At 38.1% G+C, this 25,966-nt stretch overlaps 1 protein-coding gene across 3 annotated transcripts in view; it reads left to right on the forward strand.

The window, feature by feature from the left end:
- The window catches only part of LOC306867836 (protein TASOR-like), a 51,100-nt gene that overhangs the window by 640 nt on the left and 24,494 nt on the right, over positions 1–25,966 (forward strand). For all 3 annotated transcript variants that reach the window (XM_079413747.1, XM_079413746.1, XM_079413748.1), the window contains exons 2-13: positions 4,992–5,137; positions 7,607–7,699; positions 7,863–7,935; positions 9,192–9,283; positions 9,370–9,501; positions 9,613–9,746; positions 15,591–15,622; positions 15,966–16,071; positions 16,151–16,254; positions 25,140–25,246; positions 25,318–25,390; positions 25,479–25,556. In XM_079413747.1, coding sequence (XP_079269873.1) covers positions 4,992–5,137; positions 7,607–7,699; positions 7,863–7,935; positions 9,192–9,283; positions 9,370–9,501; positions 9,613–9,746; positions 15,591–15,622; positions 15,966–16,071; positions 16,151–16,254; positions 25,140–25,246; positions 25,318–25,390; positions 25,479–25,556 — 1,170 coding nt within the window. The remainder of the gene's footprint in view (positions 1–4,991; positions 5,138–7,606; positions 7,700–7,862; positions 7,936–9,191; positions 9,284–9,369; positions 9,502–9,612; positions 9,747–15,590; positions 15,623–15,965; positions 16,072–16,150; positions 16,255–25,139; positions 25,247–25,317; positions 25,391–25,478; positions 25,557–25,966) is intronic.

Here is a 25,966-nt window from a genome sequence, read left to right on the forward strand (position 1 = left end):
CCACACCCGACTGTCACCTGGGGTAACGTTACAGTGGGGAACACTAAGTTACATCTCATTCAGAGACCTTAAGGTCTGTTTTATGATTTAAAAAAGACAGAGAATTATTCATTTTAAACAAAATGTGAATTATTATGAGAAATTAAACGCATACATGAACTCCAAAGAGCCAAGGAGTTACCAGTTTCCTTTAGAAGTTTATAGAATTCATTCGAATTTGTATTCTGACATAGCCTCAGTTCAAATATCCTGTTTATAACTAATTCTAGGTAAACGTTCCAAAGGTTCTGTTCAAACATTCCAAAGTTCCATTCATGCATTTAAAGTATCTTTTTAAACAAGGTTTTTATTCAGATGCTCAAGAGTCATTTAAAGCATGTAGGAGTCAGTATTGTGAGTCATTTAATTGGTGCCTTTTCTAATTAACAGTTCAATTGACTTCTAAGTACTTCTGCATAAGCACTAAATAATTCATCCAAAACACATTATAGTTATTTTATATAAGTTTTAGACTGTATTGTCATACTGTAGACTATTTATTTTTATATTACATGAATTTAATAGTAAAAATATATTTTTAGTAAATTTGCAATTTTGTATATGTTCTGAACATATATCTATTGTAGTGCATGCTAGTACGTTTACATGTGCGACAGTACACTGATAATGCTTAAAGACAACTTCAAACCAAAATAGATTGTTGTTGTTGTTTTTTAATAAGGCAAAACACTACAGGTTAAAAATGTTTTTGTCATCCAGTGTTCAGTTTTGGGATATTTGGCTTTTCATGTTGTTTCAGACTAGTGGAGAAACAACATCCAAAATGCACTTATAAGTGTTTATTTTATTGCACCTTATCATTTTGCATGTGTAGATTTTAGTTACAATCCATATCTTTAAAGGGTGTTTTTAGAAGATGTAAGCTAATTAGTGCTTATTTAATGAGACCGCATCATTTGCAAATTTGACTTGTAATACAACAATGTTTGCAATTCTTATTGTAACCAATCATCTGGGGAAGTATGGTTATATATATGAATGAATGAATGAATGATGCATATATAGCGCTTTATTGTGTAATAAAGCACTTTACAATCATGTGGGGGGGGGTCTCTCCTCAACCTCCGCCAGTGTGCAGCATCCACTTGGATGATGCGACGGCAGCCACAGGACAACAGCGCCAGTGCGCTCACCACACACCAGCTACAGGTTGAGAGGAGAGAGAGTCATAGAGCCAATCAAGTGTATGGGGATTATTAGGAGGCCATGATAGACAAGGGCCAGTAGAGGGAAGTTGGCCAGGACACCGGGGTTACACCCCTACTCTTTACGAGAAGTGCCATGGGATTTTTAATGACCACAGAGAGTCAGGACCTCGGTTTAACGTCTCATCCGAAAGACGGTGCTTTTTGACAGTATAGTGTCCCTGTCACTATACCGGGGCGTTAGGACCCACACAGACCACAGGGTGAGCACCCCCTGCTGGCCTCACTAACACCTCTTCCAACAGCAACCTAGTTTTTCACCGGAGGTCTCCCATCCAGGTACTGACCAGCTCAACCCTGCTTAGCTTCAGTGGGCAACCGGTCTTGGACTGCAGGGTGATATGGCTATGGCGTGTTAACGTCTAACAAATCAATATATTTATTTGTTAGAAGTTTATCATATTTACCTGAGTTTTGCCTTAAAAGATCACAAGACTTTTTAAAACTTTTTTTTAATAAGGATGTGTGCAGATAAATTTATAGTAAACAAGCCAACATTCTAGAAAAATGTGACCCTGGAGCACAAAACCAGTCTTAAGTTGCTGGGGTATATTTGTAGCAATAGCCAACTGTATGGGTCAAAATGATTGATTTTTCTTTTATGCCAAAAATCAATCAGAATGAGCTTTATTGGCCAAGTATGTTTACACATACAAGGAATTTGTTGTAGTGACAGGAGCTCCACGGTGCACCAGAGAGACAGCAACAGGACAGGACACAGGTAATAAAAGAATAATATACAAATATGTACAAAACAGCAAAAACACAATATATAATATAGACAATTATGTGTGTACAGGTCTGATATGTGCAAATTTGAAATGAAAAAATTAGATAAAGTAAGCAAGTGTGGTGAATAAATAATAGTTGTGTGTTCCGCATTTTATTGTCAAGTGTTCATGAGATGGATTGCCTGAGGGAAGAAACTGTTCCTGTGTCTGGTCGTTCTGGTGCTCAGAGCTCTGTAGCGTCGACCAGACGGTAACAGTTCAAAGAGGGAGTGTGCTGGATGTGAGGGGTCCAGAGTGATTTTACCAGCCCTTTTGCTCACTCTGGATAAGTACAGTTCTTGGAGAGTGGGAAGGGTTGTACCAATGATTCGCTCAGCAGTCCGGACTACCCTCCGTAGTCTTCTGAGGTCAGATTTGGTAGCTGAGCTGAACCAGACAGTTATTGAAGTGCAGAGGATGGATTCAATGATGACAGAGTAGAACTGTTTCAGTAAGTCCTGTGGCAGGTTGAACTTCCTCAGCTGGCGAAGGAAGTACAACCTCTGCTGGGCCTCTCTGACAATGGAGTCTATGTGAATATCCCACTTCAGGTCCTGAGAGATGGTGGTGCCCAGGAATCTGAATGACTCCACTGCAGTCACAGTGCTGTTCATGATGGTGAGTGGGGGCAGAGCAGGGGGGGTTCTCCTGAAGTCCACTATCATCTCCACAGTTTTGAGCGTGTTCAGCTCCAGGTTGTTAAGACTGCACCAGACAGCCAGCTCCTTAACCTCCTGTCTGTAAGCAGACTCGTCACCGTCCTGGATGAGGCCGATCAGTGTGATGTCGTCTGCGAACTTCAGGAGCTTGACAGAGGGGTCTTTAGATGTGCAGTCATTGGTGTAGAGGGAGAAGAGCAGTGGGGAGAGAACGCAGCCCTGAGGAGCTCCAGTGCTGATGGTACGAGTGCTGAATGAGGATTTACCAAGCTTTACTAACTGCTGTCTGTCTGTCAGGAAGCTGGTGATCCACTGACAGATGGAGGTGGGGACGGAGAGCTCGGACAGTTTATTCTGAATGGTGTCTGTGATGATGGTGTTAAAAGCGGAGCTGAAGTCCACAAACAGGATCCTCACATAAGTCCCTGGTCTGTCCAGATGCTGCAGGATGAAGTGCAGTCCCATGTTGACTGCATCATCCACAGACCTGTTTGCTCTGTAGGCAAACTGCAGGGGGTCCAGTAAGGGACCAGTGATGTCCTTCAGATGAGCCAAAACCAGTCTTTCAAATGATTTCATGGCCACAGACTTAGAGCCACAGGTCTGTAGTCATTAAGTCCAGTAATTTTGTGTTTCTTTGGGACGGGGATGATGGTGGAGCGTTTGAAGCATGAGGGGACTTCACACAGCTCCAGTGATCTGTTGAAGATCTGTGTGAAGATGGGGGCCAGCTGATCAGCACAGATTTTTAGGCAAGCTGGTGACACACCGTCTGGGCCTGGTGCTTTCCTTCTTTTGTTCTTCCTGAAGACCTGGCACACATCATCTTCGCTGATTTGAATTGTAGGTGTGGGGGAGAGGGTGGTTGCTGGAGGAGTGAATGGTTGTGTGGAGAGGTGTTCATGTCGGGTGTGGGGTGTTTTTTCAAACCTACAGTAAAAGTCGTTCAAATCGTCTGCCAGTTGTTGATTCTCCAGAGTGCTGGGGGATGGTGTCTTGTAACTGGTGATATCCTTCATGCCTTTCCACACTGAAGCAGTATCACTGGAAGATAATTTTCTCCTTAGCTTGACAGAATAATTCCTCTTTGCCACTCTGATCTCCTTTTCCAGTGTCTATTTGGCCTGTTTATACAAGACTTTATCCCCCTTTCTGTAAACATCTTCTTTGGCCTGATGGAGCTGTCTGAGTCCTGTCCAAACTGTTGCTATAAAATTAGAAGCACACAATTCCCTAGAATATCATTATATGCTTAAACATTAAGATTTGTACTCATTGAAATTACTAAAGTAGTCAAACATGTTCATTAGAAGGGGTGCCAATACTTTTGGCAATATAGTGTGTGTGTATGTGTGTGTGTGTATATACATATATACATATATATATATATATATATATAATTATTACACACCCACATACATACACACAGTATGTATTTTTTTACATGTGTATATATTTATATTCCTAGAATTTATATATGTATTATATAAACATAAATCGCGATTAATCACTTCCAAAATACGTTTTTAGTTGCATAATATAGCTGTATGTACTGTGTATATTTATTATGAATATTTAAATATACACACATACAGTATATATTTTGAAAATATTTACATGTATATAATTATATTCATATAATTTATATTATATTAATATATTTAATAAGCGTAGCATTTTTCTTAAATATATACATGCATGCGTGTGTATTTATATATAAATAAATATACACAGCACACACACACATACTATGTAAACAAACACTTTTTTTTGGGATGCGATTAATCGTTTGACAGCACTTGTTAAAACCATTTTTGCACCATATTTGCTTTCTTAGCCTTTCATTTGCACATAATTTACAAGACAACATTGGACAGAACATGGAATAATGTGTTTGTTTTTTTTATAAAGTAATCTAAATCAAAGAAATATGAAACTTGATCATTGTGTCTGGACAGCGGTGAGAAAGCAGCCGTTAAAAAAGCATCTGATTACAGCGATGTGGATGTTTGCATAAATGAGAACTGCTTCAGTTCTGAGTCTATAAAAACAAGAATGTGCTGAATGTTTTTAGATGTACCTGTACATGCAGCTTGTAATGTGCTGTGCAGATCTGACTATCCTGATTTTTTAGGTTTCGGTAAACCTCTGTATAACCAACATTTGTTGTGTGGCATGACACAAAAACATTCCCCTGTGATATTATCCATATATGAACTATTTTCCATAGGCTGGGTTCAAATGAGGAGTGTGAGAGGATGTAATTGTGTTCTGTTGGTTTTGTTCTCCATTCACAGCTCTCTTTCAGTGTGTGTCTACGGACTCCAGAGAGTTTTCCGACATTCTGCAGATTCTCACCTCCAGCTACAAGGACTCTTCCTCAACGGGGACGTTTGTGTACTCCAAACCTCGCCTCGTCCACAGTGAACCGCTGGAGAAGGACGTGAGTGTTTGACTCCTTTACTACGGTGCATTTTACTGCATGTTATTGACTGTTTGCAAACGTGAATTCCTTTTCTCAAAAGGCAGTAAAATGTATTGAAGCATCATTATAAGTGAGATTGAACACCTACATGGAGGAATATTCATATGTTTGTCACAGAATCAGAGTATGTGTAGCACTGAGTATAACATCTAACACCGTGTCCTAACTACACGCGACGCAACAGGATTCCAGCCAAATGCAGTTTGGCTGTCCACACTATACTATAGAATCAATCAAATATCACAGCCAATCAGAGGCGTGTGTGGGCGGGCTCTCTCTGGAAGCACTCGCAACGAAATGGATACGTTTATAATCTAATTCATAAAATTAAGCCCTTTCAACACTCAAGGTCATTTCCATGAGACATGAATTGCCAATCAATGTTCAGCAGTAACAGTTTTTTAGGCCAGTAGTTCAGATTATCACTTGCCCTGACGTTGCTGCAAAAATATATATATATTTTTTTAACTTGTTTTTCTATGTACACATTTTTAACCATTGTGGTAGAAACTGAATATGTTTGTTTTTATGAAACATTAGATGCACCCATTATTTTTATTTTTTACCCATTATTTTATGTTTTACATTAACTTTTATGGTTTTCATTAAATTGTATTAATCCAAATAATCTCTAATTAATTGATTTTATAAAAAAAATATAATATTTTATTTCTTTTCAAGAAATATTGTGTGTATTTACATTTTTCTGCTAAATAAATTATGGTAAATAATTTTTCAGTGACGTGACATATGGCCAAGTGTGGTGACCCATACTCAGAATTCGTGCTCTGCATTTAACCCATCCAACGTGCACACACACACCGTGAACACACACACACACAGCAGTGAACACACACACAGCAGTGAACACACACCCGGAGCAGTGGGCATTTATGCTGCGGCGCCCAGGGAGCAGTTGGGGGTTCGGTGCCTTGCTCAAGGGCACCTCAGTCGTGGTATTGAGGGTGGAGAGAGCGCTGGACATTCACTCCCCCCACCTACAATCCCTGCCGGCCCGAGACTCGAACCCGGAACCTTTGGTCTGAGTTACGGGTCTGACTCTCTAACCATTAGGCCACGACTTCCCACAATATTCCTTTAAAAATAATGATTTAATAATAGTTTTCAGTAGTAGTAGTGCTATCTTTACATTTAAGTAATATATTTTTGTCTCAGTTTTTCAAGTTAACTCAAATACTTCATCCTCATATACACAGAAATTTAAAGGTATTCATGGCAACCCGTCAAAATAAAAGTTTGGTTTAACTTGAAGAAACTGTGACAGAAATATATTACAATTGAGCAGTGGAATGTACACACTAATAAAATTATTAAAAGTTTGTTTAATTTTCATTAATCAAAAGATAAATTAAATTAATGTTTTATGCCTTCATTTGATAACCAGAAAAATTTAAATACACAGCACAGAAATTTCTGAGAGGGGAAAAAACATTTTATTAGGCTATTGTAAGAATACATTTGAATAAATTGAAGTTGTTTTTATGATTTTAAATAATTAGACATGCTAAAACCGAGAATTTGGGACGACAAAAAATGATTTCATTTCTGATAAATACATTTATTATGACTCTAAATTTTCGCATGCCACTTATATTTCAAAATTCCAATTTCAATACCAAAGAAAAACTACTAGACTAATTAATATAAAGTTAATACAAAGAGTAAATATACAACATAACTTTCTTTCTTCCATGGATGACAAAAGGAAATGTATTGAAGAATGTATCTCGCTGATCTGTTTCAAGAAATTTGAATGAAAGGAGCCTGGAGCTTTCAAACGTCAAATTAGCCAAAAATACTGAGCTATATTCTTTCAATAAGAGCAAGTACATTCTCCTTGTGTCGTGTGGTAGAAATCAAGAAATCATGAGTTTGGAACAATGTAAGGGTGAGCAAATTATGACTGTAAAAGTAAAAGTGTGAAGCACATCTTGGTCAGAATTGCAATGCATTTTATTGGGCAAATGCGCACACACAGACAAGGAATTTGTTATAGTTTCTGGGAGCTCACTTGCATACACATATGAATTAAGTAATGTAAACTTAAATATAAATATGCATTTAGATAAATAAAACATCTACTGACAGTGCATAGACATCATAACACATTACACTGTAAAAGGAAGACGACAGGAACAAATTATATTCACTTTATCATCCCAGTGTGTCTCGTCAGACTGTTGTCTGCACAAATCCAAGTAATCTCATTCTTCATTCCTTCTGAATAATTATTTTAAGATTCAAGTGTGGCTTTAATGTTGTGTGTGTAGTTATATGTCTGTGGTTATGAGGCCGATTTTCAACAATAATACTTTCGCCTTTGTCTGGATGTTTGAGATCGATCTTTGTGCGTCAAGTACAAAAGTAATATTGTGAATTTTTTTTAATTTATTTTTTTATGTGTAGTTCATGGAGAAGCGAAGGGAGCTCAAGCAGGATGGGCGCACAGAGAAAGAGCTGTCTGAGACTTTCTGCTTCCTGCTTTGTGATGCTCAAAAGGTAAACAACTTCCTTTGTTCAGCCATTCATTAGTTCAGTGCATTCAGAGCATCACGCTGTGACGTTCAGCTAAACAGATGATCATTTGTCATTCTTTGGTCACTTTCTGATGTGGTTTCTCTCGTGTGTGTGTGTGTGTGTGTGTGTTGTGTGCTGGTTGCAGGTCTCGGTGGTGTGTGAGAGTGGACTGTCTGTTGGCAGCAGCTGGATGACTATGTTGGGGAATCCATCTAAAGGTGAAATAACCTTCACAACACATCTAGACTTCCTAACACTAATTCTTCAGTTTATTTTGCTAGGGGTCACAGGGAATGAAATGAGAACTACACTTTATGAGTGTCAAAAGTTCTTAACGTGCATTAATATTATGTGTGTGTTTTACCAAAACACCAAAAGTTATCTTTTAGCAAAAACGGAAAATGTAATCATCAAATGTAAAATCCTTCATAACACTAATTCTAGAGTTTTGGTAGGTCGTATTTTGCTAGGAGTCACAGGGACGTATTTTGCTGTACAATACTATTACTAGATTACATTACATTTTTTATTAAAATAAAAAAATATTAAAATAAAAATACAAACAATATTTTAATTTGTGATGCACCAAAATTCAAAATGTGTGTAGATAGATAGATATATATATGTGTGTGTGTGTGTGTGTGTGTATATAGGTTTTACCAAAACACCGAAATTAAACTTTTTATTTAGTCAAAACTGAAAATGTAACCAAAAACCAAACAATTAATTTGCACACAAGGCAGTTTTTTTGTTAAATTTATAATTATAAACATTTCATAAAATTTATATTTATAACGATGAATCTTCCCCGATTTTTTTTCTTGAAATGTAAACAATTAAATGCTAGGTGTAAAACACTTTTTAAATTTATTCAAACATTCATTAAATAATGAAGACAACAGGTTACGTAAAAATATAATGAATATGTAATCTATTAGGAAAGTGCTTCTCTCTAGAGTTGTTTTTCTAGCTGGCTAATGAGTTTTGGACATTGAATGGACTTCCTAAAGTAAATGTAACGTTACATGTGCATATTGTTTAAAAATATATTTTGACTACTTTTCGTGGTTGAATCACATCAGATGTTCATTCATGTTTATTTTGTGCTGTAACTAGTACTGTATACAGGCGTCTATACAGCGATCTGTCATGCCACATCAAACAGCATCAAAACGGCTTTTAATGTTTGAGTTTTATGAGGAGGTTTTTTTAAAGAGTGGTCTGGATGTGGGTGCGCCACCCAATGGAAAGAAATCAAGAGCATAATTAAATAATTGTGGTGAGAGATTTGTAATGAACTGCTAAGAACAGGAGGGAAACACCCGTGACTGAGGTCATGTATGAAATGGAGAGCTGCCCTTGAGATGGTTTCATGTTCTGCAGGAAACTCAGCTTTGTTGTCTTGACCAGTGAAGTGTCATTTTTTTGGCATCTGTAGTACATCCAGTGAGTAATGATTATGTTGATGTTGCAGGTGTTTATCTGTGTCAGTTTTCTGATTTACTACAAATCAGCCCCATCGAGCCTGGATTTACAGGAAACATCATCATATTTAAAGTTATAAAGGTACAGCAGCAGCTTGAATGATGTTGTTTTCAAATGAAACATTAGTGTTGTTGAGTCTGAGAAATGTCCGATCTTTTGTCCTCCAGGGTAAAGTGAAGAGTGTACATGACTCTATGTCCAAAAGAATGGATCCTACACCTAAATTTGACAGCCATTTCTCCAAGAACTCTACCAGAGTGACGTCCTTACAGTCGTACAGGGCATTCGAGTACACTCAGGTAAAGTCATTCAAATGAACTTGAGTAAAATAACTCCTGTAGGAATAAAGATATTTGATCAAATGATCATGATCACATGTATTTGCTGTAAGATTGCTGCTTTCTTCACAGCAATACTTCTACGAGTATGTGGATTTCGAGGTTTCGTCCAGGCCCAGACACGTGTGTCCGTATGCTGTGGTCTCTTTTTACTTTAAAGGCAAAGAGGCTTCAACAGCGGCCCCCAAACCACTGCCTCCTCTCAGGTATGTGACTGCTCTCCTTTACTCTCAGTACTAAAACAAGGACTAGGAGGTTTAAGGACCGTTCCTTTCCTAGAGCCGTAAACATTATGAACTTTAACATGCCCTGACATCATATATATTCTTCACTCAGTCTTCGTGTAATACACTTCCTTTTCCTACTCTGAATGTACATCTGCAATACAACTCTTTATTATGCAAGACAACCCTTAATTTTTTTCTTATTCTGAATAAAATACTCTTAATGTGCAATGTAATCCTTAATTTTCTTACGTTGAAAGTAGGGCTGCAGCAAACAATTATTTTGATAATTGATTAATCAAACGATTATTAGAACGATTAATGGACTAATCCTCGATTATTTCACTGATTAATCAGTAGATTTTGATTTCAGCTTTTGCAATTAGTTAAATTAGTTATACATATTCTAACAAATAAATAAAGGTAATCAGTTCAGCTTTTGAAAATCATATGTAATTACAATTATGCAATTAATTTATACAAATAAATATATTTGGCACACAAAATGAGATGACATATTATATACGAAAAAGTAACTGAATGACACATACATCTAATAACATCTTTTGTAAGTCATATGGATGAGAAACAAAATAAAGATATGCGTAAGAGTCACTTTATTTTTGGATAAACTATTGTGTTCACAACATAATCTCTCTTAAAATACCTTATAGGGTTATGATAATCAAAACAGTCCTGAGCTAGGTCAAGCTTTGATCTCTGAAAACCATCACTTTAATGAAATAATTTTTTCCCCACTAATAAAAATATTTAAATCATTAGCTCCACACTGCATAGCTGCTTTATAACAGAAAATCAAGTGGTCATTCTAACTGAAGGCAATATTGACTTTGGTTATTACAATATTAAACATGGTTTTTCATGTTTAATATTGTAAAGTAGTGCTGTCAAATGAATAATCGCATCCAAAATAAACGTTTTTATTTACATAATATGAGTGTGTACTGTGTATATTTATGTATATGTAAATACAAACGCATGTATATATTTAAGAAAAATGTTAAGTTTATATATTAAATATATTTATATAAAATATCAGAATATACATTATATAAGTGTGTATATATACATGTAAATATTTTCTAAATGTATACTGTATGTGTGTGTATTTATATATTCATAATAAATATACACCGTACACACATAATATAAATAACAACTTTTATTTTGGATATTTTTATTTTCGTTTTGCTGCACTACTGAAAGAAGGATCATATTTCTCCAATCTTAGCATCTTTACATTGGCTTCCTGTAAAGTTCAGAATCGATTTTAAAATAGCTTTTTATGTGTACAAGGCGCTAGCTGGCCTTGCACCAAAATATATCAGTGACCTTCTGATTGCTTATTCTCCTCAAAGAGCTCTTAGGTCCAGTAATCAGTTTCTTTTAACCGTCCCACGTTGTCGTTGTAAAACCAAGGGTGGCCGGGCTTTTTCAGCTGCAGCCCCGAAACTTTGCAATAGTCTGCCTGTAAATGTAGGGCCCTATGATTTCCGTGATGCGGAAAACGCGGACGGAATCACGGAATTTACACATGAAAACGGAATTCTCGGAATCGCACGGAATATGCATATATTTTGTTGATATATTAAATAAAAAAATGTTTTACCTCTTTCTCATTTTTTCAGTTTAAAACAACAAACGTAGAAAGGTCTCTACCTAAACCGTGGCCAAATGGCATTGTTAAACATGTTGCCTAGTAACCATACGTCCTTACGTTCCCGCGCAAGGAAAAAAATGTCGAAGCGAGTGGCTCCTGATAAGATTGATGTGGTTTGGAATTGGTAAAATGTTCCTGGAAATAAATATGATCAGAATATCAACGTGTCTAATTCACGCACTGTAAAGATGTGCTCACTTTACACAGAGTGTGCGTGATCGTGTAATCGAAAGTGAAAGTGAACTGCGAGCGCTCATTCAAATGTGATTTCACTTATTAATTGCGCGAAAATGATATACAATATTAGAATGTTTGCGGGAGCGGGACACACACGTTGCGGGAGCGGGCGGTAATGGTCAGACACTCTAAAAAACTCTAGGCTGCACATCAACACACGCTAAGTTTTTTTCGCACTACCCCATCTCCACCCCAATTATTTGTGCCGTTTCGTTCTGTGACAGCACATATAGGACAATTTTGAATGTAATATGACTGTTTATTTGTTGTAATATTGACATATTAATTGACTGTAATATGTCTTTGTGTTGGCGTTCTGACAGGCACATATCGTTGTTTCAATGTTTCTGTCTCCCTGCAGCATGGTTACAATTATTCTTTAATTTAATATTCATCAACCCTACTTTGTAACTGTTACCTTCATGTTACTGTTATTTTTGGCCAGAGATTTGGCTGAATTTTGGAGAATTTTGAATGTGCTTTATTAACAGTTTAAATAAAAAGCTGAATTGTGAGTTTGTGTAACTGAATTTTGAAAGGTCAATGCTGCTTAGAAGTGAAAAGAAAACAAACAAATCCGAAAAATCCGAAAGGGCTAAAAATAAATCCAAAAAAACGGAATTTGAAAAAAAATAAAACGGAATTTGAGAAAAAATAAAACGGATTTCATAGGGCCCTATAAATGTGAGACTCGCTCCTTCACTAGCTAGTTTTAAGTCTGCTCTTAAATCTTATTTGTTCTCCCTGGCTTTTGAATAATGCCTGCTTAAGGCTCTGTTTTTTTTTTTTCGTTTTTTTTTTTTTGCTGTATTGTATTTGTATTTGTTGTACAGCACTTTGGTACAACTCTGTTGCTTTTAAACATGCTATAGAAATAAACTTTGACTTGACTTAACTACTGTAAAGCTGCTTGATTTATGCTATCTATTGCTCAAAGGACTATATAAATAAATGAGACATGACTAGACTTTATTGGAGTACCAAACTGCAGAGCTTGTGCAAACATCCACATCGCTGCAATCTGCTGCTTTCTCACCGCTGTCAGTTTTTGTTGTTTATTTCGTTATTGAGAGGAAAGTGCACAACATATATTTTCATATTCATCCAAACGCTTAGCAGCTTCAGATTTGGCTGTTTGCTCTGAAGCGCTGTGTATTCTTTTTTTTTTTTATTAATATTTTACAACACTTTAAAAAAGGATAAAAAACTCCAACAGAGCTCCCCACCCTCACTGCATTATTATACATTTCATTATGCACACTCGTAATCTATTCTATTTTATATCGTATTATTATTTATATATATATACCAGTGGGTACGGAAAGTATTCAGACCCCCTTAAATTTTTCACTCTGTTATATTGCAGCCATTTGCTAAAATCATTTAAGTTCATTTTTTTCCTCATTAATGTACACACAGCACCCCATATTGACAGAAAAACACAGAATTGTTGGCATTTTTGCAGATTTATTAAAAAAGAAAAACTGAAATATCACATGGTCCTAAGTATTCAGACCCTTTGCTGTGACACTCATATATTTAACTCAGGTGCTGTCCATTTCTTCTGATCATCCTTGAGATGGTTCTACACCTTCATTTGAGTCCAGCTGTGTTTGATTATACTGACTGGACTTGATTAGGAAAGCCACACACCTGTCTATATAAGACCTTACAGCTCACAGTGCATGTCAGAGCAAATGAGAATCATGAGGTCAAAGGAACTGCCTGAAGAGCTCAGAGACAGAATTGTGGCAAGGCACAGATCTGGCCAAGGTTACAAAAACATTCTGCTGCACTGAAGGTTCCTAAGAGCACAGTGGCATCCATAATCCTTAAATGGAAGACGTTTGGGACGACCAGAACCCTTCTTAGAGCTGGCCGTCCGGCCAAACTGAGCTATCGGGGGAGAAGAGCCTTGGTGAGAGAGGTAAAGAAGAACCCAAAGATCACTGTGGCTGAGCTCCAGAGATGCAGTCGGGAGATGGGAGAAAGTTGTAGAAAGTCAACCATCACTGCAGCCCTCCACCAGTCGGGCTTTATGGCAGAGTGGCCCGACGGAAGCCTCTCCTCAGTGCAAGACACAAAAAAACACCTGAAGGACCACAAGATGGTGAGAAATAAGATTCTCTGGTCTGATGAGACCAAGATAGAACTGTTTGGCCTTAATTCTAAGCGGTATGTGTGGAGAAAACCAGGCAGTCCCAACAGTGAAGCATGGTGGTGGCAGCATCATGCTGTGGGGGTGTTTTTCAGCTGCAGGGACAGGACGACTGGTTGCAATCGAGGGAGAGACGAATGCGGCCAAGTACAGGGATATCCTGGATGAAAACCTTCTCCAGAGTGCTCAGGATCTCAGACTGGGCCGAAGGTTTACCTTCCAACAAGACAATGACCCTAAGCACACAGCTAAAATAACGAAGGAGTGGCTTCACAACAACTCCGTGACTGTTCTTGAATGGCCCAGCCAGAGCCCTGACTTAAACCCAATTGAGCATCTCTGGAGAGACCTAAAAATGGCTGTCCACCAACGTTTACCATCCAACCTGACAGAACTGGAGAGGATCTGCAAGGAGGAATGGCAGAGGATCCCCAAATCCAGGTGTGAAAAACTTGTTGCATCTTTCCCAAAAAGACTCATGGCTGTATTAGATCAAAAGGGTGCTTCTACTAAATACTGAGCAAAGGGTCTGAATACTTAGGACCATGTGATATTTCAGTTTTTCTTTTTTAATAAATCTCCAAAAATGTCAACAATTCTGTATTTTTCTGTCAATATGGGGTGCTGTGTGTACATTAATGAGGAAAAAAAATGAACTTAAATGATTTTAGCAAATGGGTGCAATATAACAAAGAGTGAAAAATTGAAGGGGGTCTGAATACTTTCCGTACCCACTGTATATGCATGTACGCATAGATAAATATATATACACGTTCATTCATATACTATACATATATGTACATTGAACCACAATAGATTTAAAAAAAAAGAGGATGAAAAAGGAGGGAAAGAAAGGGGGGGAAAAATAACATCAAAATTAAACTGCAAATATTCAATTTGGATCCATTCGCTCTATGTATGTTGTGTGCGTTCTTCTCTTGAATTGCATCCAGGAGGGCTGAATTACAGTCTTGCACTACAGTGCCACACTGGTCAAATCACATTATTGTAATGCAGGCTCTTACATTAGCTCATATGTGACCCTGGACACAAAATAAGTGTCAATTTTTTTAAATTGAGTTACATACATACATCAACTGAAAGCTGAATAAATAAGCTTCCCATTGATGTATGGGTTATGATAGGACAATATTTGGCCGAGATACAACTATTTGAAAATCTGGAATCTGAGGGAGCAAAAAAAATAAAAATACTGAAAAAATTGCCTTTAAAGCTGTCCAAATGAAGTTCTTAGCAATGCATGTTACTAATCAAAAATTAAGTTTTAATATATTTACGGTAGGAAATTTACAAAATATCTTCATGGAACATGATCTTTACTTAATATCCTAATGATTTTTGGCATAAAAAAAAGGATAATTTTGACCCATACAATGTATTGTTGGCTATTGCTACAAATATACCCCAGTGACTTAAAACTGGTTTTGTGGTTCAGGGTCACATATGAGATCAAACCACTGCTCGACAACAAAAATATTTGTCAACTTTTTTTTTTTTTTTTTTGGTCAACATTGTTGTCGATAATGTCGACTAATCATTTTAGCCCTAGTTGAAAGTAGGTCTTAGTGCAGTTCAGCTCTTTATTGTACATGTATGTAACAGAGTTATGTTTGTAATTCATGTATTTGATGTAAATTATGCTGAGGGGAAGCTATCCTAACTTCATTGTACGTGTGTGAAAAGAATTCATCATCATTCATTATTAAAATTGTCTTGTGTTGTTCCTCAGGTCCAACAGTCAGCCATCAGGGCCGAGCAAAGGTAGGCATCACTTTATTCAGTAAAACGGCATTTGATTCAGTTATTAAAGGAACAGATCACCAGTGTTTTCTGATGCATTTTATTTTAAAATAAATTCTCAGATTCTATACTGCGACAATTTATATTGTCTGGCAAGCTCCAAAAAGGACAAAAGAGCACCGTGAAAGTAGTTTGTAGACGTTTTATGTCGCTTGTGAAGTCGCTATCACAATAAATTGTCGTTGTATTGAAAAAAAAATCTTCAAATTCACCTCTTGTAGAATAGGAAAAAAATAACAATACTTGTTTGGAATGACATGAGATCAAATGACTGGATTTTGTTGATTTACTTTTGTTGTGATAGGTAGGCGCTGTTACACGGTATGGCGAGGGCATTTTGTGAACGGGGGGAAAGACGTGTACCAGGCCAGCCTTCGATCGCTCTCTCAACCTTTCCTGCCCTACAAACTGTGAGTCAACAGCAGTCGCCATGTGTATGTTAAATGACACTGGGCATGTAATAATGAACGATGGCTGTTGTTGTTTCAGCCCAGAGAAGATTGAGATAGGTAAAGTCATGAGCCTGCAGCAAGTCAAGCAGAAGATCCCGTCTGCCCTCTTCTCCTGGAGCCTCTACACAGGCAGCCATGAAGGTTTGAGCACTAATTTAACAACCTATGCTTTAATCGTCTCACAGAGTCCAAGTAGTGGTCAACCGATATATCACCAGAGCCGATATCATCAACCGATATTCGTTTTTTTCTGTTTGGCTGCTGAGTGTTGTAAGCAGGACGTTTATTTTGATATAAATGGGAACACAGGATCTGAGTACAGACTCACCGCTTCCATTCTTCAGTAATCTTCATTAGTTTACTCTTTGACTATCAGTTCTTTTTTATACAGCGATTATGTAATTATGGATTATGTAATCCGATTCCAAAAATTAGGTACATGTAATTAGATTAAATTACATTTGAAAATACTCCTAATCAGACTAGTTACTTCTAAAAAAAAAATTCAATATCGTGAAAAACTTAATTTTTTTTGTAACATTTCAAAAAGTGAAACTTTCATATATATTTTAGATTCATTACATGTAAAGCAAGACATTTCAAAAGTTTTTTTGTTTGTTTTAATTTTGATGATTACAGCTTACAGCTCATGAAAGTCAAAATCCAGTACAGTGTTTCCCCTATAAATTTTTCCAGCAGCAGTGCTGTTACATGCCGGAGGTTGTTACCAAGCCGCTCGCGGGGGGTCCGAGGGCATGCACCCCCGGAAGATTTTTTTTTTTTTTATAACCCCTTAAACCATGACTTCTGGAAAGTTTTGTGGATAGAAATGCACATTTTGAGACATACAAACTTGACATACCATCAACAGAAGGCATGATTATTGCAGCACGTACCTTGAACTGGTCACAAACAAGATTAGGACAGGATTATTCATGTTTTTCTTTTGTGTTAATTTTCAGCTGTAAAGTAGAAATAGATAGTGGAAAAATGAAACGGCACAACCCAGAAAAAGATTATTTACAATTTATTGAAAGTTTTATCCTAATGGCAAGGGCCACAACCAATCTGTGAGCACTTAATTTTTCTGGGCTTTTCATAGAAGATTCATATCATGTAGGGTGTCATATCAGGTGAGTTTTTATTGATCGGATGTTGGGTTATTTTTTTGTGAAAAAAGGTATGTACCAGGTATCTGCATGAAGAGATTTCAGTGTGCCTGTAGCTGTAGGTATACAGAAATCACGTCAATATGTCTTAATGAATGAATAATGGATCTGATTAAAATCACCCTATTCAGTGTGGAAAAGTCACGCTCACAGTTCACACTGGAGATTGGTATGCCACAGGATTTCACCCATCTGAAAAATGAAGGGTATTTTCAATACCAGTGAAAATTCACGGTTTTCGGTACCAATTTCGCAGTTCGCTTTCTCCTTTCCACAAGCGCTTGCTCGCTCTCCCGTGGCATCTGTCGTTGCTATGCAACCATGAACAGAGGAGCGCAAAACGAGAGTGCCGCGTCGCTTTCCACGCGCCCACATTTGAAATATTTGCATATGAACGTGAATGTGAACGGCCCCTTATGGCAACGTGACATTAGCCTAATCAAAAATAATTTCCATTTGTGGCTCTTTCCTCCTTTCTTGTCAACAAGTGGATTCAGAGCCATCGCATTAGCAACGCCACCGGTCGCCATGTTTGTGTTTTTAGGTATGTAAGTGAATGAAGTGAATGTTGTGATATTACTGATCATGTGAAGATGAGTGGCGCCGCTGCTTAATACATTGTAGGGGAAACACTGCCAGTATCTCAATATTTTAGAATATTTATATTTGAGAATCAGAATCAGAATGAGCTTTATTGGCCAAGTATGTTTACACGTACAAGGAATTTGTTGTAGTGACAGAAGCTCCACAGTGCAACAGAAAGACAGCAACAGGACAGGACACAGATAATAGAATAATATACAAATCCAAATAGGCAATGTACGAAGCAGCAAAAACACAATATATAATATAGACAACTATGTATGTACAGGTCAAGTATGTGCAAATTAGAAATGAGAAAATAAAACTAAAATAAGTGAGTGTGGTGAATGGATAATGTATTATAGTTGTGTGTTCCACGTTTATTGTTGAGTGTTCATGAGATGGATTGCCTGAGGGAAGAAACTGTTCCTGTGTCTGGTCGTTCTGGTGCTCAGAGCTCTGTAGCGTCGACCAGATGGTAACAGTTCAAAGAGGGAGTGTGCTGGATGTGAGGGGTCCAGAGTGATTTTACCAGCCCTTTTGCTCACTCTGGATAAGTACAGTTCTTGGAGAGTGGGGAGGGTTGTACCAATGATTCGCTCAGCAGTCCGGACTACCCTCCGTAGTCTTCTGAGGTCAGATTTGGTAGCTGAGCTGAACCAGACGGTTATTGAAGTGCAGAGGATTCAATGATGGCGGAGTAGAACTGTTTCTGACAATGGAGTCTATGTGAATATCCCACTTCAGGTCCTGAGAGATGGTGGTGCCCAGGAATCTGAATGACTCCACTGCAGTCACGGTGCTGTTCATGATGGTGAGTGGGGGGAGAGCAGGGGGGTTTCTCCTGAAGTCCACGATCATCTCCACAGTTTTGAGCGTGTTAAGCTCCAAGTTGTTGAGACTGCACAGACAGCCAGCTCCTTAACCTCCTGTCTGTAAGCAGACTCGTCACCGTACTGAATGAGGCCGATCAGTGTGGTGTCGTCTGCAAACTTCAGGAGCTTGACAGAGGGGTCTTTAGAGGTGCAGTCATTGGTGTAGAGGGAGAAGAGCAGTGGGAGAGTACGCAGCCCTGAGGAGCTCCAGTGCTGATGGTACGTGTGCCGGATGTGAATTTACCAAGCTTTACTAACTGCTGTCTGTCTGTCAGGAAGCTGGTGATCCACTGACAGATGGAGGTGGGGACGGAGAGCTCGGACAGTTTATTCTGAATGGTGTCTGTGATGATGGTGTTAAAAGCGGAGCTAAAGTCCACAAACAGGATCCTCACACAAGTCCCAGGTCTGTCCAGATGCTGCAGGATGAAGTGCAGTCCCATGTTGACCGCATCATCCACAGACCTGTTTGCTCTGTAGGCAAACTGCAGGGGGTCCAGTAAGGGACCAGTGATGTCCTTCAGATAAGCCATGGCCACAGACGTTAGAGCCACAGGTCTGTAGTCCTGTAATTTTTAGGGATGTACCGATACCACTTTTTCCAGTACTCGCCCGATACCGATACTTACATTTTTGGTACTTGCCGATACAGAGTACCGATACCGATGCTTTTATTGTATTTGTACATTTTTTAAATATTGGGTAAAGAAAACAAATGAGTATGTAAAATGTTAGTTGATTAACTTCATTTATCAAATAGATACTGTCAAACCAAAATTTATTCAGACACCTTCAACATTTCTCACATTTTATTCGCTATAGTTTAGAAAATGCTAATAAAATATTACAAGAACTCCAAGTTAAACTGTGTCAGAACAAATTTAGCTTGATAATACCTTTCTTTCTATCAATCAATCAAAATTATTCAGACAGCTGTTGGTATGACAATATTTACACAACTATCAATACTTTGTCGGGCCACCCTTAGCCTTAATGGCAGCCTGTAGTCTCCTGGGCATGCTGTCAACCAGCTTCATGAAAGCCTGAATTTACATTTTGTTCCATTACTTGGTCTGAATAATTTTAGGTCTCACTTTTGCATCAATTTTACTGGTAGTCCACTGTATGAAGAATTTTTGGGTATAATTTGTCACAGTTTACTTTATTTTGCTATCCTCAGTTACTTAAATTAACTATAGTGTCCTGCACCCACTAGTAAAAAAAAATTATATCTGGTCTCTGAATAATTTTTGGTTTGACTGTATATCCTTCGGTTATTTTTCACACTTAATTATGCCCATTAAAATGTAATTTACAATGTTTTGTTACTTTCACTGTTAATTTTTTATTCATTTATTTGCTCTATGGTACATCATCTTAAATAGCATTAGAGCTGCTCCATTGCAGCGGCTCAGTGCTGTAACCACGCTTTTTGCTGTAATTATGCAGGGAACCACTCGTTATAAATCAATCATTTTCAGATATAGAATTTATTTTTTTTAATCTGAAACATGCTGCGATTTAGATTTCAAATCCATATAATTGCAGAAACACGCATGAAGCAAGGAAAACACGCACAGCGCGCGCACTTATGTGTACCGGAGCAGATGAAAGGGACAAGTACAGAACAGCCTAGCGCATTTCACACAGGCTGATAGTTTCACTTGTGTTTCACTCGTGTTCAATGCTTAAGGTTAAAAATAAATGATGTTTAAAGTGAATGAATGCCCCTATATGTTGTCATATATTTACGATTTAGTTTTAATTCAAATGATGCGTGCTGAGCGAACATCAATAAAGATCACACCACAGAAGTGCGTGCGCGCTCTCTCTATCTCTCTCTCCCTACTGTTAAGTAACTTGTGCATTGTTTTACTTACTCGTTTTTGACATTTCCGACCGAAGTACAAACTTTCCAGTGATATCTGTGAGAAAGGGATATTCACTCGACAAGCTCGCGCATCTGCGCCGCCGCGCGCTGGATCCACTCAGCGTGTTTTGCTTATCAGCTTGCTCACATCAGCTATACAGGCATTAATACTGAATGTTTAACATTATATTCATTGCATGTACATTTTTAGGCAACCTTAATCTCTAATAACTACATTCTGCTGTCTGTTTTTCTGTTGTTGGTGTTTATTTGTCTGAATATGGCACTGATCACATGCGTGGTATCGGCGTTTAGTATCGGGGCATTTTAACGAGTACCAGTACGAGTACATGAGCTCAGTATCGACCCGATACCAGTATCGGTATCGGTGCATCCCTAGTAATTTTGGGTTTCTTTGGGATGGGATGATGGTGGAGCGTTTGAAGCATGAGGGGACTTCACACAGCTCCAGTGATCTGTTGAAGATCTGTGTGAAGATGGGGGCCAGCTGTTCAGCACAGGATTTCAGACAGGCTGGTATCTGGGCCTGGTGCTTTCCTTTTGTTCTTTCTGAAGACCTGGCACACATCTTCGCTGATTTGAATTGTAGGTGTGGGAGAGAGGAGGGTTGCTGGAGGTGTTAATGGTTGTGTGCAGAGGTGTTCAGGACAGGTGTGGGGTGTTTTTTTCAAAACGACAATAAAACTCGTTCAAGTCGTCTGCTAGTTGTTGATTCTCCAGAGTGCTGGGGGATGGTGTCTTGTAACTGGTGATATCCTTCATGCCTTTCCACACTGAAGCAGTATCACTGGAAGATAATTTTCTCCTTAGCTTGACAGAATAATTCCTCTTTGCCACTCTGATCTCCTTTTCCAGTGTGTATTTGGCCTGTTTGTACAAGACTTTATCCCCCTTTCTGTGAGCATCTTCTTTGGCCTGATGGAGCTGTCTGAGTTTTGCAGTGAACCATGGTTTGTCATTGTTGTAGATTAGATGAGACCTGTTAGGAATGCACATGTCCTCACAGAAACTGATATAAGATGTTACAGTCTCTGTGAGCTCGTCCAGATCGATGGTCTTCAAAAACAGACCAATCAGTGAGAGAGAAACAGGCTTGTAAGTCCCGCTCGGTTTCGTTAGTCCATCTTTTAACAGATCTTAATACAGGCTTTGCAGATTTAAGTTTCTGCCTGTAGGTCGGAATAAGATGAACCAAACAGTGATCAGAGAGTCCTAAAGCTGCTCGTGGAACCGAGTGATATGCGTCCTTTATTATTGTGAAACAGGGATCCAATATATTACTGTCTCTGGTGGGACATGTGATGTGCTGTCTGTATTTTGTCAGTTCGCGGGAGAGATTTGCTTTATTAAAGTCCCAGAGAATGATTAAAGCAGACTCCGGGTGTTGTTGCTCACTCTCTGTGATCAGATCAGCGAGTTTCTGTAAAGCTGTGCTCACGAGCGCTTGCGGTGGAATGTAAACACTCACGAGAATGAACGAGCAGAACTCCTGCGGCGAGTAGAACGGCTTGCAGTTAATGAAGAGCGTTTCTAGATCTGAACAGCACATTTAACACAGTTACATCTGTACACCACCTTTCATTGATGTAAAAGCACGTCCTGCCGCCGCATGATTTTCGCCGTTGATTCTGCGTCCCGATCTGCTCTGATCAGCATGAAATTAGGCAGATGAATCGTGCTGTCTGGTATGTCGCCATTTAGCCAGGTTTCCGTGAAACACAGAGCAGCAGAGTTAGAAAAATCCTTGTTTGTCCGTTTTGTTGGGTAGAGAGCGGAGATTCGCCAGATGGATGCTAGGCAACGGCATTCGAAATCCACGCTGTCTGAGCTTCACAAGCGCGTCAGCTCTCTTCCCCCTGCCTGCGCCTCCTGTAGCGTTTGATCAGAGCTACGGCTCCGCCAACTACAATGTCCAGCAAAACGTCAATCAAAATCCAGTAAAAGATTTTGTGGGGTGTTCTGCCAAATGTTCAGCAGGTCATCCCTGGTAAAACTGATCGTATTTGAAAAACAAAAACAAACAAAAACAGTACAAACACTGGAGAGCAACGCACAATAGCAGCCATCAGCGGCGCCATCTTGTATTTCATCTTTGAGTTTCATTAAACAACCATCTCTACAGTATAAATTCAGGGTATCTCTTGTTCTTTGAAACCACAATAATGGGGAAGACTGCTGGCTTGGCAATGATCCAGAAGACGAACATTGACGCCCTCCACAAAGAGGGTAAGTCACAGAGGGTCATTACTGAAAGCTGTGGCTGTTCACAGAGTGCTGTATCAAAGCATATTAAATGCAAAGTTGACTGGAAGGAAGAAATTGGGTGGGAAAAGGTGCACAAGCAACAGGGATGACCGCAAGCTTGAGAATACTGTCAAGCAAAGCTGATTCAAACACTTGGGAGAGCTTCACAAGGAGTGGACTGAAGCTGGAGTCAGTGCATCAAGAGTCTCCACGCTCAGACGTCTTCAGGAAAAGGGCTACCAAGCCACTTCTGAACCAGAGACAACGTCAGAAGCATCTTACCTGGGCTGTGGAGAAAAAGAACTGGACTGTTGCTCAGTGCTCCAAAGCCCTCTTTTCAGATGAAAGTAAATTTTGCATTTCATTTGGAAATCAATGTCTGGAGGAAGAGTGGAGAGGCACAGAACCCAAGCTGCTTGAAGTCCAGTGTGAAGGAGATTTTGGAGCACTTTATGCTTCCATCTGCTGACAAGCTTTATGGAGATGCTGATTTCCTTTTCCAGAAGGACTTTAGCACCTGCCCACACTGCCAAAACCGCTTCCAAGTGGTTTGCTGACCATGATATTACTGTGCTTGACTGGCCAGCCAACATGCCTGACCTGAACCCCATATAGAATCTATGGGATATTTTCAAGAGAAAGATGAGAAACAGTGGATCCAACAATCCAGACGAGCTGAAGACTCAATAGTGCCTCAGCAGAGCCACAGGCTGATCGTGTCCATGCCATTCCTCACTGATGCTGGAGTTTGTGCTAAAGAAGCCCTGACAAAGTATTGAGTGCAGAAATGAGCATACTTTAAAGAACTTGAACTTTTCTGCTTTGCAAATCCTTTTTTTGATTGATCTTAGGAAATATTCTAATATTTTGAGATACTGGATTTTGCCTTTCATGAGCTTAAAGTTTTTTGTTTTAATTTTGATGATTAGATCTTACTAATCTAAGATTCTAATCATCTAATCATCAAAATTAAAACAAAAAACTTTTGAAATGTCTTATTTTACATGTAATGAATCTAAAATATATATGAAAGTTTCACTTTTTGAGACAAGTTACAAAAAAAATAATTTTTGTACCATATTCTAATTTTTTGAGATGTACCTATATTATTTACACGATAGCAAAAGATTATTCATATTTTCCTTTTTCGTCTTTTAAATGTTCATTTCTAAAAATAGACTACTGCTTATATACACTTAGAAAGTCTTCAGTTTTGTGGATGTTCACACAGAGATCAGTCATTAATCAGGTTTACACAGCATTTAAGCGCTGGATTTACAAAAATCACTTCAGGTTTAAGTGTTTCAACATTTTATCATCTACTGATGAACACATCACTGTCCGTTATTTAACCATGCATTACTGTTCTTGGACGGGGTTTGTCTTTCAAGCACATTAAAATGCACAAATTAATTTTATTTCTAGTTTACACGTAATGCAGGCATTCCCAAACGTTTTTGTCAGCCGAACCTCTTTCACCTAATATATTTAAGATTTTAACATAAATATTTTAATTAAGTTTTGCATGTTCACGGTTCTCTGACGTTAGTTATGGTCACATGACATGAAGGTTAATAAAATATTTCATTTTTAGTATTATATTTTGATTGATATTTTAAAATGATTTATTTTAATTGTCATTTTTTATGAATTCATTATTATTAGCTTTTCATTAAACTCACAAACCCCTTGCAAATCCTTCACAAACCCAGTTTGGGAAACCTGATATAATGTTTAATGCTTGTTAAAATGTTTAATGTTAAATACAACAAATGTTATATATTTACTTACTCTTTGTATTTTTATATCAATATGGTACAAGATTATCCTGTTTAAATCAACGTGATAAACAAGCGAGGTCAAAAGTAATCTAAAAGTAGTCTGATTATATTACCTCAAATATAATGATTACTAACTACAATTTGTGTCATGTAATTTGAAATCAGTAATAGACTACAATTTGTGTGTAATCTACCCAGCTCTGTCCGGAAATATGCATTTTAAACAAGTCTTTGAGTCTTGAGTCTTTGAACATTTCATGCCACAAACCACACAAACTATAAAAGATGGAGAACGAGAGCTCCTGTTTGTCTGTAAATATATCTGTCCACAACTAGTCATGATTTTCAGCCAAAGTATAGTATATTGTGATATTTGTTTGTTTCCTTTTGCATGTTAATGTAGGGATGTTATAATGCTGCATTGGCTATGCTTATAGAGAAAAGATGACGAGATGTAAATAATGGATCTGCTTTGTTATTGTAGTGTCTAAAAGTGGCATGTTCTGCAGTCTGTTTGACGTGGTGGAGAAAGACAAAACTTCTCCAAAGAGCTTGACTGCATTGCTGCAGAAACTGGAGGAGGAGGGTCTGGTGAGCATCAGTCCTGATTCGTATTTCTGCAGCTGTTTGGACTTGAGCTGATTGTCGTTTCGTCACTGCAGGTTTTGGTGAATATGGTGCGGGACAGAGGTTTCCTCTTCTTGCTTTCTGCCAGTCAGATGGCCAACTCGAGCGGTATGATCTAAGGATGGTGAAATGCTAGTGTAAAAGAAACTGATCTTTGAAATATTTGAATGAAATCAACTTTATTTTGATTTTACAGAGCGACGAGGTGGTTGGAAAATGTCCTCTATACAAGCACTTTTTATTTACTGTGAGAAACGTGACTGGTTGAAGAGAGGTGAGTATTTGGAGAGATGCACACAGTTAAACTGATGCATTTCCTCTTAAAGCCAGTAACGCATTTAATGCAAGTATGCAAACAGACGGGAATGCTTGGCTAAAACATTGCAAGCACTTAGTCTCACTCTTAACGGTTCTTGTGGAGAAAATAAACTTCATTACTCATGGGGGCCATTGTATTGCCTTCAAATGTCTGATGTTATCATTCATGATCTTAATTCAGATAACTTGGTCATAGAGGTTCTTTTCAAACTAATGTTGTCGCAGTGTCAAAATTCAATAGACTTACTAATACTAATGAGATTTAAAGAGTCTCAATACCAAAGATGATAAAAATACACATCTTAAGTATTTAACTTGGTTTAACTTTTTTCTGTAAATAACACTATTAAAATAAATTAATATGAA

This window comes from Barbus barbus (genome assembly GCF_936440315.1).
Source record: "Barbus barbus genome assembly, chromosome: 49".
Classification (NCBI taxonomy): domain Eukaryota; kingdom Metazoa; phylum Chordata; class Actinopteri; order Cypriniformes; family Cyprinidae; genus Barbus; species Barbus barbus.